The sequence below is a fragment of the Stegostoma tigrinum genome, chromosome 2 (genome assembly GCF_030684315.1).
Source record: "Stegostoma tigrinum isolate sSteTig4 chromosome 2, sSteTig4.hap1, whole genome shotgun sequence".
Classification (NCBI taxonomy): domain Eukaryota; kingdom Metazoa; phylum Chordata; class Chondrichthyes; order Orectolobiformes; family Stegostomatidae; genus Stegostoma; species Stegostoma tigrinum.
In genome coordinates this window covers 95097070-95111071 of record NC_081355.1, presented here as the reverse complement: position 1 = coordinate 95111071, position 14002 = coordinate 95097070, and the positions used below count along the sequence as shown (strand labels likewise).

The 14002-nt window shown below is 41.2% G+C and overlaps 1 protein-coding gene across 3 annotated transcripts in view; it reads right to left on the bottom strand.

Moving 5' to 3' along the window:
• Nucleotides 1–14002, bottom strand: part of LOC125461428 (tensin-3-like) — a 386950-nt gene that overhangs the window by 87333 nt on the left and 285615 nt on the right. For all 3 annotated transcript variants that reach the window (XM_048550197.2, XM_048550207.2, XM_048550217.2), the window contains 3 exons: nt 9749–9878; nt 8880–8945; nt 3853–3957 (listed from right to left, as the gene is read on the bottom strand). In XM_048550197.2, the coding sequence (XP_048406154.2) occupies nt 3853–3957; nt 8880–8945; nt 9749–9878 (301 nt within the window). The remainder of the gene's footprint in view (nt 1–3852; nt 3958–8879; nt 8946–9748; nt 9879–14002) is intronic.

The window sequence follows — 14002 nt, the reverse complement described above, 5'->3', positions numbered from 1 at the left end:
GGGGGATGCCAGTTCCTGCTGAGGCAGGACTTGCACACATCCCCACATAAGGGTGCAACCAAGGGGCATCATTAAACATTGGGAGCCTGCTGACAATCTGAAAGTTACACTAGGTGAGGTTGGACCATGGCAGCTTTAAGTGAAGATGCTCAGGGTCAAAATGAAGTGAAATGGGGAAAAAAAAAGACGTGTTGAAAATAAATTGCAAGGGAATACAGTGGATGGGTTGCCCTCATTTGAAGCTGGAGCAAGGAATTGATTGTGGAGAAGAGCAATAAAGTGTGCTTCAACAGACAGCTTTGTAGTGTGCAACGAATCTTTCAGGCAGTTAGGGATAGTTTAGTTACAGAGAAAATACCCCTCCACATTTACCATGTTTCCTGTCAACTGGGGGCAATTCAGGCTCTATGTTTACTTTTAATTTATTTTCCACATTTGTTTTTTTCTTTCCCGCCCATTATGGTTCATTTGAATTCTGATCATTGTTTTTGTCAGCACTGTAAAACCAAAGTGGCTGAAAAAGCTCAGCAGGTCTGGCAGCATCTGTGGAGGAAAAAACAAGAGTTAATGTTTCAGGGTCCAGTGGCCCCTCCTCAGAGGAAGGTTCTGGGGAAGGGTCACCGAACCTGAAAAGTTAACTCTTGTTTTTTCCTTCACGGATGCTGCCAGACTTGCTGGAGTTTCCCAGCAACTTTGTTTTTGTGATAATGGGAACTGCAGATGCTGGAGATTCCAAGATAATAAAATGTGAGGCTGGATGAACACAGCAGGCCAAGCAGCATCTCAGGAGCACAAAAGCTGACGTTTCGGGCCTAGACCCTTCATCAGAGAGGGGGATGGGGTGAGGGAACTGGAATAAATAGGGAGAGAGGGGGAGGCGGACCGAAGATGGAGAGTAAAGAAGATAGGTGGAGAGAGTATAGGTGGGGAGGTAGGGAGGGGATAGGTCAGTCCAGGGAAGACGGGCAGGCCTACTAACCTCATCCCACCTCCTTGACCTATCCGTCTTCCCTGGACTGACCTATCCCCTCCCTACCTCCCCACCCACACCTTCTCCACCTATCTTCTTTACTCTCCATCTTCAGTCCGCCTCCCCCTCTCTCCCTATTTATTCCAGTTCCCTCCCCCCATCCCCCTCTCTGATGAAGGGTCTAGGCCCGAAACATCAGCTTTTGTGCTCCTGAGATGCTGCTTGGCCTGCTGTGTTCATCCAGCCTCACATTTTATTAACTTTGTTTTTGTTCCTGATTTACGGCATCCACGGTTCTTTCAGTTTTACAGTGCTTCCTTGTTAGTAGTACTGTTACTGCTGTACACCAGCTGTCCAACAGACAAACACTACTCTCTAAAAAGTTCTTTTCTACTGAGATGACAGGATGATTTTTTACAATTATATTTAGAAATACCAAATGAACATTCAAGTATTTTCTATAATTGAATTAACTTTGCTGTTAATTTACTTCCACAACTTAATCAACTTTTATTTAAAATGCTACACTAGTTATATCAATTCCTTAACAGTTCCCAAACAGAGAAGGGGCTTTTAATATATTTACACAAACTGAAGTGTTTAATTTAAGATTTCTCACACTTGCATGAGAAGAATACAGAGAAGTAGGCGCTTGGACTAGAATCACAGAATAGAGCACAGAGAAGCCATTTAGAGTCTGCACCAGTTCTTCAGCTTTTTAACCTGGTGCAGAATTCTTGCCTTTTCCTCAAAACCCTGCATTTTTCTTTAATTTAAATACTCTTCTGAACGCGCCAGTTGAGCCTGACTCCAGCATTCAAAACCCTGTGTGAGAAAGTTCCACAATTTCCCAAAATTCAGTGAGGATTGGAAGGCTGGATAGGAAACAAGAAAGGCTGGTGATTCAACTCTAATTCCAGATTTCTCCAGGAGATGACTGACCATTCACAGATCAGAGATGGCAGTCACATTACCAGCTGACATGATCAAGTTTGCTTGTCCCACCTTTAAAAGGCTGCCTACATCAGAATATGAATACGAATGAGATTGTCACTTGCAGGTTTCCTTCCACACATACTTCAAACATGTGTGTGTGAACCGCCAGCCAGCACTGCCACTGTGCAACTGGGAGAAGGCCAAGGAACCATTGAGATAGATGTGCTGAAGGCTTGAGGAAAGAAGGCATTGACAGCATGGCAGATGGAAAATCCTGAGCAACTCTGTCGTTCGGTGAAGACTCCCTCCACATTCTCCTTTTTGTTAGTTTGGTAAAGATGAGATAGTTATCTTACAAGTACACAAACCGCAAGCAAGCCTTTGGCAATTTGCATCTGCTCAACCTTTTGATAAGGTCGGGCTGATCCGTTCTGGTTTCAATCCACATTTGGTTCTCAATAACATGAGCTGGTGGTTTCCACTAATGGGAAGCAGCCGTTAAGTAAAAGAGATGTTCCGCCTCATTTGAAATGAGGAATGTGGTGTATGAATTTCAGTGCCAGCATGTTGACTAATAGGTCAGCTGGATATCCCAAGGGTTATTGGAATAAATAGTAGCTCCCTTTAACTGGTCACAATAAACAGAAGACTGATCATACGCAACCAGCTCATGCTGGCAAAACTCCAGTGTTGCATCCAACATGAGATGTGATTCCACAATTGCGTAGTAATTACTCAACAATCCTAAGCATATGGAAAATCACATGAAACTACTTCAGGTTATCAAGTAAAAGCAAAATATTACAGATGCTAGATAACAGAAATAAAAAAAAAGCACAAAGTGCTGGAGAGACTCAGCAGATCTGGCAGCATCACAGCGCTGGGGACCCAGGTTCAATTCCAGCCTCAGGCGACTGTCCGGCGACTTGCTCATATTGTTCAGGGGTGTGTGGGTTATAGGGGTATGGGTCTGGGAGGGCAGCTTCCAGGGACAGTGTGGATTTGTTGGGCCAAAGGGCCTGTTTCCACACTGTAGATAATCTAATGCAATCTAATCTGTGGTGAGAAAGAAACTGCGTTAATGGTTTGAGTCCAACTGAAGTCATTGGATTTAAACCATTAACTCTATTACTCTCTTCACCGATGCTGCCAGACCTGCTGAGTCTCGCTAACGTTTGCTGTTTTGAATTTCAGATCGTCAGCTGGGCTTTTGGTATGGTTCACTTACATTTGATAGAGTTCTCATATACAAGGCCCAGTCCAGGCATTGCACCTTTTAAATTACAGTTCGTGGGAGTTGAAGGTTTATGCTGCATTCCGCAGGGCACGTCTTGACCAATCAGAGCCCATTTGCTTTTTCACAATTTACACAAAACTTTGAGGTAACCTTCCTTTTTGCAGTCACTATGTTAATGCCATGACCGGAATCTGCTTGTTAACAAATTAGCACCCTGTCTCTCACGCAGTATAAATTGGTGTGCCCTTTGAATGCGATATTCTTGCATTTGTCCGGATAAGTATGAGACAAAATGTTCACATCACGTCTGCTTTCAGGAATACTTGAGATCTGTGCTCTCTACTCAACTGACAATCTCATTCCTATTCATGTTGTTTTTAAAATGAAAAACCCTCAACCTCATTTCTGAAGAAGGGTCTGAGCCCGAAACGTCAGCTTTCCTGCTCCTCTGATGCTGCTTGGCCTGCTGTGTTCACCCAGCTCTACACCTGGTTACTTCAGCCATATTAGTTGCTCAGAGGCTAGTAATGAGGGATATTACAGTGCCAAAATATAGGAATCTCAATTCCACATCCAAATATAACTGGCTTGAGTATGTGGTATTGTGTAACCAAAAAAACATATTTTATATCCATTCTAATAACACCCTTGCATGAACAAGAACAAGTTTTCAACATAATCATTAGATAATCCAATGTATCTGTCTTACCTTCCCCGTCAGCAGTCAGAGTCTCATAGGAATCCCATCGGATCAAAGGATCAGTCGTGTTATAATCCACGGTTACACCATGATCATTTTGGAGGTGCTCAGAACCTATTGTAGGAGAACATTTTTACCATAATGTTTACAATTACATGGCTTTACATTCACATAAACAAATCATTGAAGCAAACACTTTCTTGACAGCATTCAGTTGACTCCGACTGACAGATACAGAGTTATTGCTTTCGACAGTTAGGAAAGAGCAACATACATTCATTCTAAGACACCAACAAAATGAAACTGCAGCTGTCTGAGAATTAAAAGGAAACTGTTTGAAGGGAGAACTCAGAGAGTAAGTTGTTTGGATTAATGACGTATTTAATCCAGAATCCCACAAGAGTCAGCATCTACTGATAGTTGTGGTTTGTTTCACTTGTATCCAGTTAGAACAGAATGTTCATGAAATACAGCTATGAACTGAAATCTCTAATTATGTTTATTATACATAAATCTAAATCTCATTTGAGGCATTTAATTTTTAAAAATAATGAAAGGTTATTCATTCCAATGAAAAATTCCTGGAAAATTGTTGGCCCCACATTCCATCAAGTAGAAATACTGTTTAAACAACAGACCATAATAAAAATTTCCATGGAAACGCATAATGGGAAATTACACTTATTACCCTAGCTCATACAATAACATTTCCTACTCAGTTATTTGAGTGAATTCCTATTTTTCCATCGGTTTAGTCTTTCATTACTAAAGCTTCATAATTTCCCTTTTTACTTGCGTCTAATACAGATAACACAAAAAATGATGTTCTGAAATAATTTCTTCATTGTTTTCCACTACTTCGATAAGTATAAGTTTTGCATGTCCTGACTTTGCTAATGCTCAACTGTGGGTAGTGTTACTGTGAGCTTCCAACTCAGGCTGAGATTCCAGTGGGAGGGGACACAAAATTAACAACAGTCTTAGTTCAAGAGTTTTTCTTGCTATTTTAAAGGTCTCCATTTGTTGTGCCAGAGGTTTCACGGACAACCATAGAATCCCTACAACGTGGATGCCAGGCCATTTGGCCCATCATGTCCACACCAACCATCCAAACAGCATCCACTCCAGACCCACACACCCCTCCCCAACACCCTAATCTGTCACCATGCATTTCCCATGGCTAATCTGCTGAGCTTGCATATCCCTGAACACTACAGGCAATTTAGCATGGCCAATCCACTTAACTCGCACATCTTTGGACTGTGGGAAGAAACTGCAGCACCCAGAGGAAACCCACACAGATAGGGGCAGAATGTGAAAATTTCACACAGACAGATGCCCGAGGGTGGAAATAAACCCTGTCCATGATGCTGAGGGGCAGCAGTGCTAACCGCTGAGCCCCTGCACTGCCCAGAGAAGATGGAAGATGGCTGGATAATGCTGCACATCTTCCCATTTCACCTCCTCCGTGATCTAGATATATCATTTGACTGAGATCTGTCAATTTCTGCCCAATTATCTGATGATGTGTTGCAAAACAAGCTTGTAATATTTACTCATGCAAGTTGCTGTTAAAGTGTAGACACCTAAGTGTGGTTCTACATCATTTCGAACCTTAAATACGTTGGCATCGCTCTTCTCATAGAACCTAGCAAGCACAGCAAATCACAATACCCAAAAGGCATTTAGATAAGGATTGCTTCACTGTCTGAAGACAGGAAAACGGTGCCAAACATTGTGTGGTCACGAGCAAACATCCCAAATTAGACCTTATGGCAGGGTAATTGTTATCAATGATAGCAGGTGGTGGTGGGAATATCTTGAGGAATTCTTGCAGTGATGTCCAGGAGTAACATCCTGATGTTTGACCAGCAATAACCACAACCACTTCCTTACTGATTTGTATGGCTCCAACCAGAAAGGTTTCTACTGACTTCCAGTGAACTCAGTTTTACGACGGATCATTGAAGCCACACTCGGTCAAATGTGGCCTTGATGTCAAGGGCAGTCACTGTCATCTCACCTCTGGAACTAAGGTCTTGTGAACAAAGGCTGTAATGAGGCCAGCAGCTGAATAGCCCTGTTGGAATCTAAACTGGATATCACTGAGCAGCTGAGATAACTAGTTATAGAGCTGGATGAGCACAGCAGGCCAAACTGCATCGGAGAAGCAGGAAGGTGGACATTTCGAGCCTAGAGCCTTCTTCACAAAATTTCTGATGAAGAGTCTAGGCCTGAAACGTCAGCCTTTCTGCTTCTCTGATGCTGCTTGGCCTGCTGTGTTCATCCAGCTCTACACCTTGTTGTCCCAGATTCTCCAACATCTGCAGTTCCTACTATCTCTGAGCAGCTGCTTGATAACACTGTTACTGACACTTTCTACCACTTGTCTGGTGGTCAAGAGAAGACTGATAGGGTGGTAACTGACCAGGTTGAATTTGTCTTGCGTTTTGCACAAAAGCTGGGGTCGTAGCTGGCACAGCTTGGCTTGGGGCATGGCAAGGTTTGGAGCACAAGTCTTCGACATTATTGTCAGAATACTAGCAAATCCCATAAGTCTTTGCAGCATTCAGTGCCTTGAGCCAATTCTTGATATCACATGGAGTGAATTCACCAGGCCAAATACTGATATCCAAGTTGCTGGAGACCTCAAAGTCTCAAGATGCATCATTCATTGGCACTTCTGTTTGAAGATGAATGCAATGGCTTCAGCCTTGTTTCTTGCACTGATCTGTTGTGATTCCCTATTATTGAAAATGGGGATATTTGTGCAGCTTCCTCCCCCAGTGAGTTGTTTAAGTGCCCACCAACACTCACCACTGGATGTGCCAAGACATCAGAACTTAGATCTGCTGTACTGGTTATGAGATTGTTTAGATGTGTCTATTGTCTATCGCATGCTGCTTCTGATGTTTATCACTGCAATATACCCACGATACTCAAATGGCAAAGACTCATTTCCCTGAAAACAAACTCTGCGACATCAATGAAGATGTTGTGTATTTTGACTTCACGTCAATGGCAAGGGAACTGCAACTTAGAGGTCAAGAGTTCGATTCCATGGGAAGATGCAAAAATGAATTCAATGAATCTGGAAATTTATGTACCCTAGGAAAGTACATGAATGTGTACCAACTGTGGCAAACACTCAACTGCTTTAATCTCGCTTTTCTGAAGCTGTCCATGTTTTAGACTGAAAAACAGGCAATTCAAAATCCACATATATTATTGAGCATTCATGACCACTATAGTGATGGAGGTAGACACTCAGTGTAAACAATTTATAAAAACGTTCAGTCAGAAGAAAACACCGTAAGAATAACACTACGACAATCTCAGTCCAATCAAGTCTGGAACTCCTTTTGAAAGCAGGAGAGCTGTACGCCAAACCAACTAAACCTGGGTAAGTTTAAGCCTGAGATAGAGACAAACCAACAGGGAGAAACATTCATAAAAACATTTCATGTATGCAGAAAGTTAAGTTTTACAAATAATTTTCAAATGTCACTGCAAATGTCTTTATACTTTTATAGCTGATATCATATTTTTGTTACTTTCTGCAGAGGGCTACCAACAAAGTAAGAAAGTAACCACATCTTCTATTTCTTCGACTTTTTGAAGCATGTGTATTTTCCCTTCTTGTGACAATTTCTCTAAATAACATACACGCAGTTATTTTTATCATGCATCATTTCAGACATATTTTAGAATGTCAATTATTCTTTACGAGTAATGGGCCTTCAATGTAGTTTCAAAAGTTGCTCCGCCAATTCTGTTTTTTTTAAAAAACCCTTTGAGCAAACAGCCTTCCCTTGTTAGACATTCTATGGCCCACATTGTAACCATTGCCAGTAGCTACAAAACCAAACGCAGATCATGGTGTTCGTGAGGGGTTGTTAAAATAACAGGTTTTCGTTATCCCCACTGGCCCTGTCTCTCTCTGTCACATTCCAAGTTAACCTGTTCAATTTGGATGGAAAGGATGCCTGCAAAAGGGTAGCTATAGTCTACCTTAAATTCGCATATTAGGTGTGAAGAAATCATCACCTGGACAACTGAGCAGGGGAGTCCACAGTTTTCCACTTGAGGCAAAATCTGATAAGAGACAGACCATAAGAGGTCAAACAGGCTAAACTTCAAATTTAATTTTCTGGTTTTCTTATGCACCAGTATGGTTCTTTGTACCTTACTAGGAATCCTCAGGCCTCCTTTGATCTGGACCACTTCCAGCTTTGATTGCAACTGATGTAAGACCTCTCCTACCTGTTCTCCATCTCCTTAGCCCCTCAGCTGCTCCGAAAACCAGGCCTTAGTCCGAACAACTGAAGGGCACTATCCCCAAAGCTGCAGCCTCCTCCAGTCAACTTTGCTCCACCCAACAGTCCTTCTGTCAAATGGAAGATTGCTGTATTTTGTTTAAATAAAGCCCTGCTGTTAAGTTAGGCAGAGTATCTTTTTGATTAGGCTGTTTATAGCCTCGCCCTCATGATCCTAGTTTTGTTTCACAGCCAAATATCCTTGAAAACAACCTACAGCTGAGTACAAAAAGAGAAATGATGTGAAGGAGACTTTGTTTAAAAATGCGACACAAACAAACATGTTTTGATTCCTATAAATGTTTGACAACCTAAACAAAACATTGTCGTCTCTGGTCAGTTACTTATTAGATTATTTCCTTCTGATCACAGAATGTACAGATTTAAAATTAAATACCATTTTACCTAGCTGCAGATAACATATTTTAAGAACTAGGACAAAAACAGCATAAAATATGCAAATGTGACAACGTGATCATTATGGACTAACTGGAATAAACTGAATTGTTCTAAAGGTAACCATAGTTCATAGTTCACCAAAGTGAGTCTAATATTTTATGAAATCATAAACGGTCATTCTTTCAAAAACAGTGGATCACCAGCAATTTCTTAACAGTACATTCCTCGATTCCATTTCTTGTTTCACTTTTCGGAACATAAACAGATAATCCGTTCCTAAGTGAATTTTGCAGTGGAAGAAAAATTAATAACTGTACATACCTTGTATTTTTTCTGGACTGGCTGAGAATACAAGCTCAATCTTCCCATATTCTGGAAACCTATCATCTGAAACAAATTTTTAGAATAAAGTAAGAGCAACAGAGCCAGAGATTGCAATTATTTATATTTAGAGAAACTGTTCTGAATATTTTTGGAATGTTAAGAAATATTCTGAATTTTTGAATTCTTGTCGACTGAGAAATGAGATCTGCTTATACCCCTGCCTATCCAAAGAAACTATTAAAAATAAAACAAGTATTAGTGGCAGATTAAATGCATTTTCTGTAATGTTTTAACAAGGATAACCATGAAAAGGTGGAATTCTCTCTTTTCAGTGAACAGCAGCACTGCAAATTAAATTAAAATACTGATTTTTTTTAATATAAAAACTAAAATGATTTAGTATTATTGATTTTACTCTGATTACAATTAATATTATAAGAGAAACAGATGAACTTTAAATTTTAGATCGATGCAACATTGGTTTTGCAATGCACAGTGTTTATCAATTTTTCTATCTTGTCAGGTCTCCCAATCTTGTGTACCAGTTGTTGAGCTGAGACAGAGGAAGGAACACATTGTCAACACTCATTTCAATCAATAAAAGTACGTGCAAACTCATGAGTCTTGCAAGGGAGCCACGATCATTGACATCAGAGGTAGGTTTCTGTTGGGGCTCCTTTATCGTTGGCTAATGGTAGTGTGTGAAAAAGAAAGTAATGGTAGCAGATCCTCCAAACCCCCTCTCTGTGGCCAAGGTATCCATGGTGGTTGAGAATGAAAGCTCATAGATAATGACTTCAGTTTACTGTCTGCATTTTTAAATTAAAGGTACAATTGGTGATACAATCTCTAAGTTATCAATATACCTTTATTTGCATTGTCAAGGTCATCCTTTCCAAATACAAATCCAAAACCTTGGATAGAGCCTGTGTGGAACTGAAGCCGGAATATAACATCCCTCGTTGCAGAACGATACTTCTTGTGGTAGCATTTAACCTGTAAACAATTGACTTTCTCATGTTGAATATATAATGATCAAATTATTTCAAAAATTAACTTGCACTGACATTAAACAATGATATACAGAAAGATCAACGTCTGATTAGATTGATCTCAAAAGTTGATGCTCAATGGCTTTTGGTGATGAACAAAACATCTGTTTGCTTTTGCATTCAGTCAGATATTTTAATCTTTCCAAACAGTTCATTCTACACATGTACCTCCCTTGTGTAAAGAGTTTAAACCTAAACTCTCTGTTCAAGTCTCCTCTTCAGAACTGCAGCTCATGAAGAGATTGTTACTTTGTCATTAATAAAGATCAAGTTGTTTAGATTCCATCTCCAACACATTCTTTTGTTATCTAAATATTCCCAGTTTCCTTTGCTTTGTCTTGGAGCTTGGCTCAGAAGTTGCAAAGGTGGTGGTGGCAGACTGGATGGCTGGTTCCTTGAGGTGAGGGATGATGATGGAATATTTAAAAGAGAGAGAAAACCCAAGGAGTGAGATCCCTTAACAAAGCCAGCAATAATTGTTTCAGAGATGTCAGGAGACTGAGATGAATGACCTAAAACATTTCCTTTGTTGTGGTGACGACTCCAACGATTGGAGAGTTTTCTCTGATTCTCACTGACTCTAATTTTGCTTGATGGCCATATCGCTGGGCAAGTGCTGTACCTCCCCACCCCGTCGGGCGAGTCCCGCACCCCCCGCCCCAGGGTCAGTGCCGCCCCACCCCAGACAAGTGCTGTGCCTCTTGCAAAGTGAGACGCGCAACACTGTGGGAACAAGATCAATGATCTTCCACACTCTGCGAGGGTAAATGCCACCATCTCCTCTCTGGTACCACTCACTCACAGGGCCAGCACTCACTTAACTCTGCAAATGCACACACACCTTAATAAACCTCATGGATTATAAACCTCATGCATCATGCCTGTTCAATCCCTCTCACCTACCTCATCCTCATAACTAATCATCCTACTAATGAATAAGTCTGATATAACTTTTTTTCAGAACTGAAACTGGTCTTGAAATGTTAACACTGCTTCTCTCTCCACAGATGCTACCACATGTGCAGTGATTTTCCACTACCAATTGTTTTTATTTCAGATCCCTTGCATCCAAGGCACTTTGCGTTTACATGGAGTCCTGGACTCCAGTGGGATTAAGTAGCTGTCTGACTTGCCAAATGGCTAGAGTGAAATCAATGAGCCCCTTGACAGACTCTGGCAGTACTCCTTACTGACTGATGTCCTCGTTTACCTCACTATGGACTGCTCCACTTTGACGTTTGCCCATAAACATTTGCTTGAAGCACATGCAGTACATTTGCCATGTAAACTGCTGACACATGTTGCAAGTGTGACACTGATGTAACACAGTGCTGTATGGCAACATGACTACCACCTTAACTGTTGAGTACTCCCCACCAGAGAAGCTGCCTGCCTCTCCCTCAGCATTGAAGAATTAATGGAAGCCACAGAGACTGGCAGCCTGTAGCTGATCCCTAAAGACTATGTGTGTTAAGAAAGTCACGTGAAGTACAGAGAAGCAGGCAGCTCATAAGTCAGTGCCGAAGTCAACAAGTGTGAAATATACAGGCCTGGAAGCTGCAAGTAAATACACTTGAGTAAGAATTAAGAAAGCAAGCAGACAGCCATAAGTGCCTCAGAAGTAGGTGCATCAGATGCATTTATGTCCTCACATGCAAAGTGCAGTGACAGAGGCATGAAACTTGTACTAAAGTGCTGAAGGACTGAAGTGGTGAGAGATTCAGTTTGACTGAATGCCTGATGCTGGCATTTTGCAGATGCCGACCCGTGTAGACAAAGGTTCGAGGAAGATGGTGGTCAGTAGGATGCTGTTGTGAAGGCGAGGTCGCAAGATGGTTGGGACAAGCACTAAGGCAGCTGTAGTTGCCAGGCACCTGCTCTCATTCACATTGTGCTATGTAGTTTTTCCATGGGGTAGGGAAGAAGTGAAAATGACATAAAAATAAGGCCGAATGAGAAACTAAAGCACAGAAATAGGGTAATCGCTACTCAATGGCAAGATTCTGAAGCCAACTTTAACAGAATCTGGTTTTTCTTTAATCTCACCATTGGTCACATTATAACATTCTGCCCAGCGAGATTTACATGGGGAATTCAAGTTTGCTCTGTTCACAGCTGCCTCACAATACACTGATAACTTTGATCACTTTTCCAAATTGCGAATAAGTGAACCAGCCAGCCTCACCCACATCCCAACAATTAACTAAAAAAGAACTTCTTACTACCTTCCGTGTGAAAATAAACAATTTTCTTGTTCGAGCAATATGCTGATGAAACTACAATAAGACATGCTGTTACAAATGTAAATTGTTATCAAGCTGAACACATTTTTTCTTTTAAAAAGAAAGTACACCAAATTATGTTTTTAAAGACCTTCAGTGAATACTGTACTTGAATCTAACAATATGGTCTTCAATACTTTCATAGCAAGTTCTAAAACAGTTGAATCACTAAACTGCCTGAATCACTGAGCATTCTACACTGAAGACTGTCCACTATGTTCGTGCTCACCTAAATGTCATCAAGAATGAGGTAATATGTAACGAAACAGGAGAAGAAAAGGTTTCTTTGTGCCACTGGTAATAGATTCACTGAAGTTTGTTCTGCATGATGGCAGCCCCTGTCATATTTTGTCAATCAGTAATTCTAATTTTGCAAAAGTCATGACATCAGGTTTGTGTGTATTCTGTTACGATCACATCTTCATGGTCTTGTGAAAATGTTGCAACTCAGCATCATATCACGGCAATGACTGCAAACATTTGGACTAGAAACATTGATCTCAGAGCTCAATTCCAATTATCTGTCGTGACTCCAGAAACGTGTGGCATATTTCTGGCGCTATACTTTGAAGAATTTCATCTTAACGGGAAAAAAGGAAGACTAGGCAAAAATCGCACAAATGAAAGAACCCCTTGAGTGTCTTCAGATAGTGATATTATGTCAGAATAGCAAAGTATATTTTCTATTTTGGAAACGTATTTCCTATAGCATTTATGGCCACTGGAAAATAATTAAGCTCATAATATTCTTTATGGCAGGGTTCTCCAAATTTGGTCATCCTAATGGATTAATAGACATCATGAAGCTTAACATAACTACTAACAGCAGAAGTTGGAATTCACATGAGATTTAACACTGAAATGATGAAGAATTTCTTTGCTCCAGAGGGTGGTCAGCCTTTAGACGTCTGTGAAAGCTCAGATGTTCAGCGTGCGGAAGACAGAAATCAATATTTCCAAAGATTAATTACCTTAAGGGATGTGACATTAGTGTGGAAAACTGGCATTGAGGAGATGATTAGCTATGAATAGCATAGCAGGTTTGGCTGAATGATCTATTCTTGTTCCTATCTGTGCTACGTTTTAATGATAATTACAGTAGTTCACATAAATTGCTACAGAGAGAGAGCATGTAGACATATGAGTGTATTGTGACTGGCAAGTATTGAGTGAACCCGAATCTATGTATTTGACTATATATTAGTATAGAATAGTGTAGGCTGTGTCAGAACCAGAGTACAGGTTGCAATAAAACATAATGGCCTCATTTTCTTAGTTTAGAACAATCGTAGCAAAGCAAAACTCACTGCAAGATAACAAAGTGTGGAGCTGGATGAACACAGCAGGCCAAGCAGCATCTCAGGAGCACAAAAGCTGACGTTTCGGGCCTAGACCCTTCATCAGAGAGGGGGACGGGGAGAGGGTTTGGAATAAATAGGGAGAGAGGTGGAGGCGGACCGAAGATGGAGAGAAAAGAAGATAGGTGGAGAGGAGAGTATAGGTGGGGAGGTAGGGAGGGGATAGGTCAGTCCAGGGAAGACGGGCTGGTCAAGGAGGCGGGAGGAGGTTAGTAGGTAGGAAATGGAGGTGCGGCTTGAGGTAGGAGGAAGGGATGGGTGAGAGGAAGAACAGGTTAGGGAGGTGGGGAACAAGCTGGGCTGGTTTTGGGATGCAGTGGGGTGCGGGGAGATTTTGAAGCTTGTGAAGTCCACATTGATATCATTGGGCTGCAGGGTTCCCAAGCGGAATATGAGTTGCTGTCCCTGCAACCTTCGGGTGGCATCAT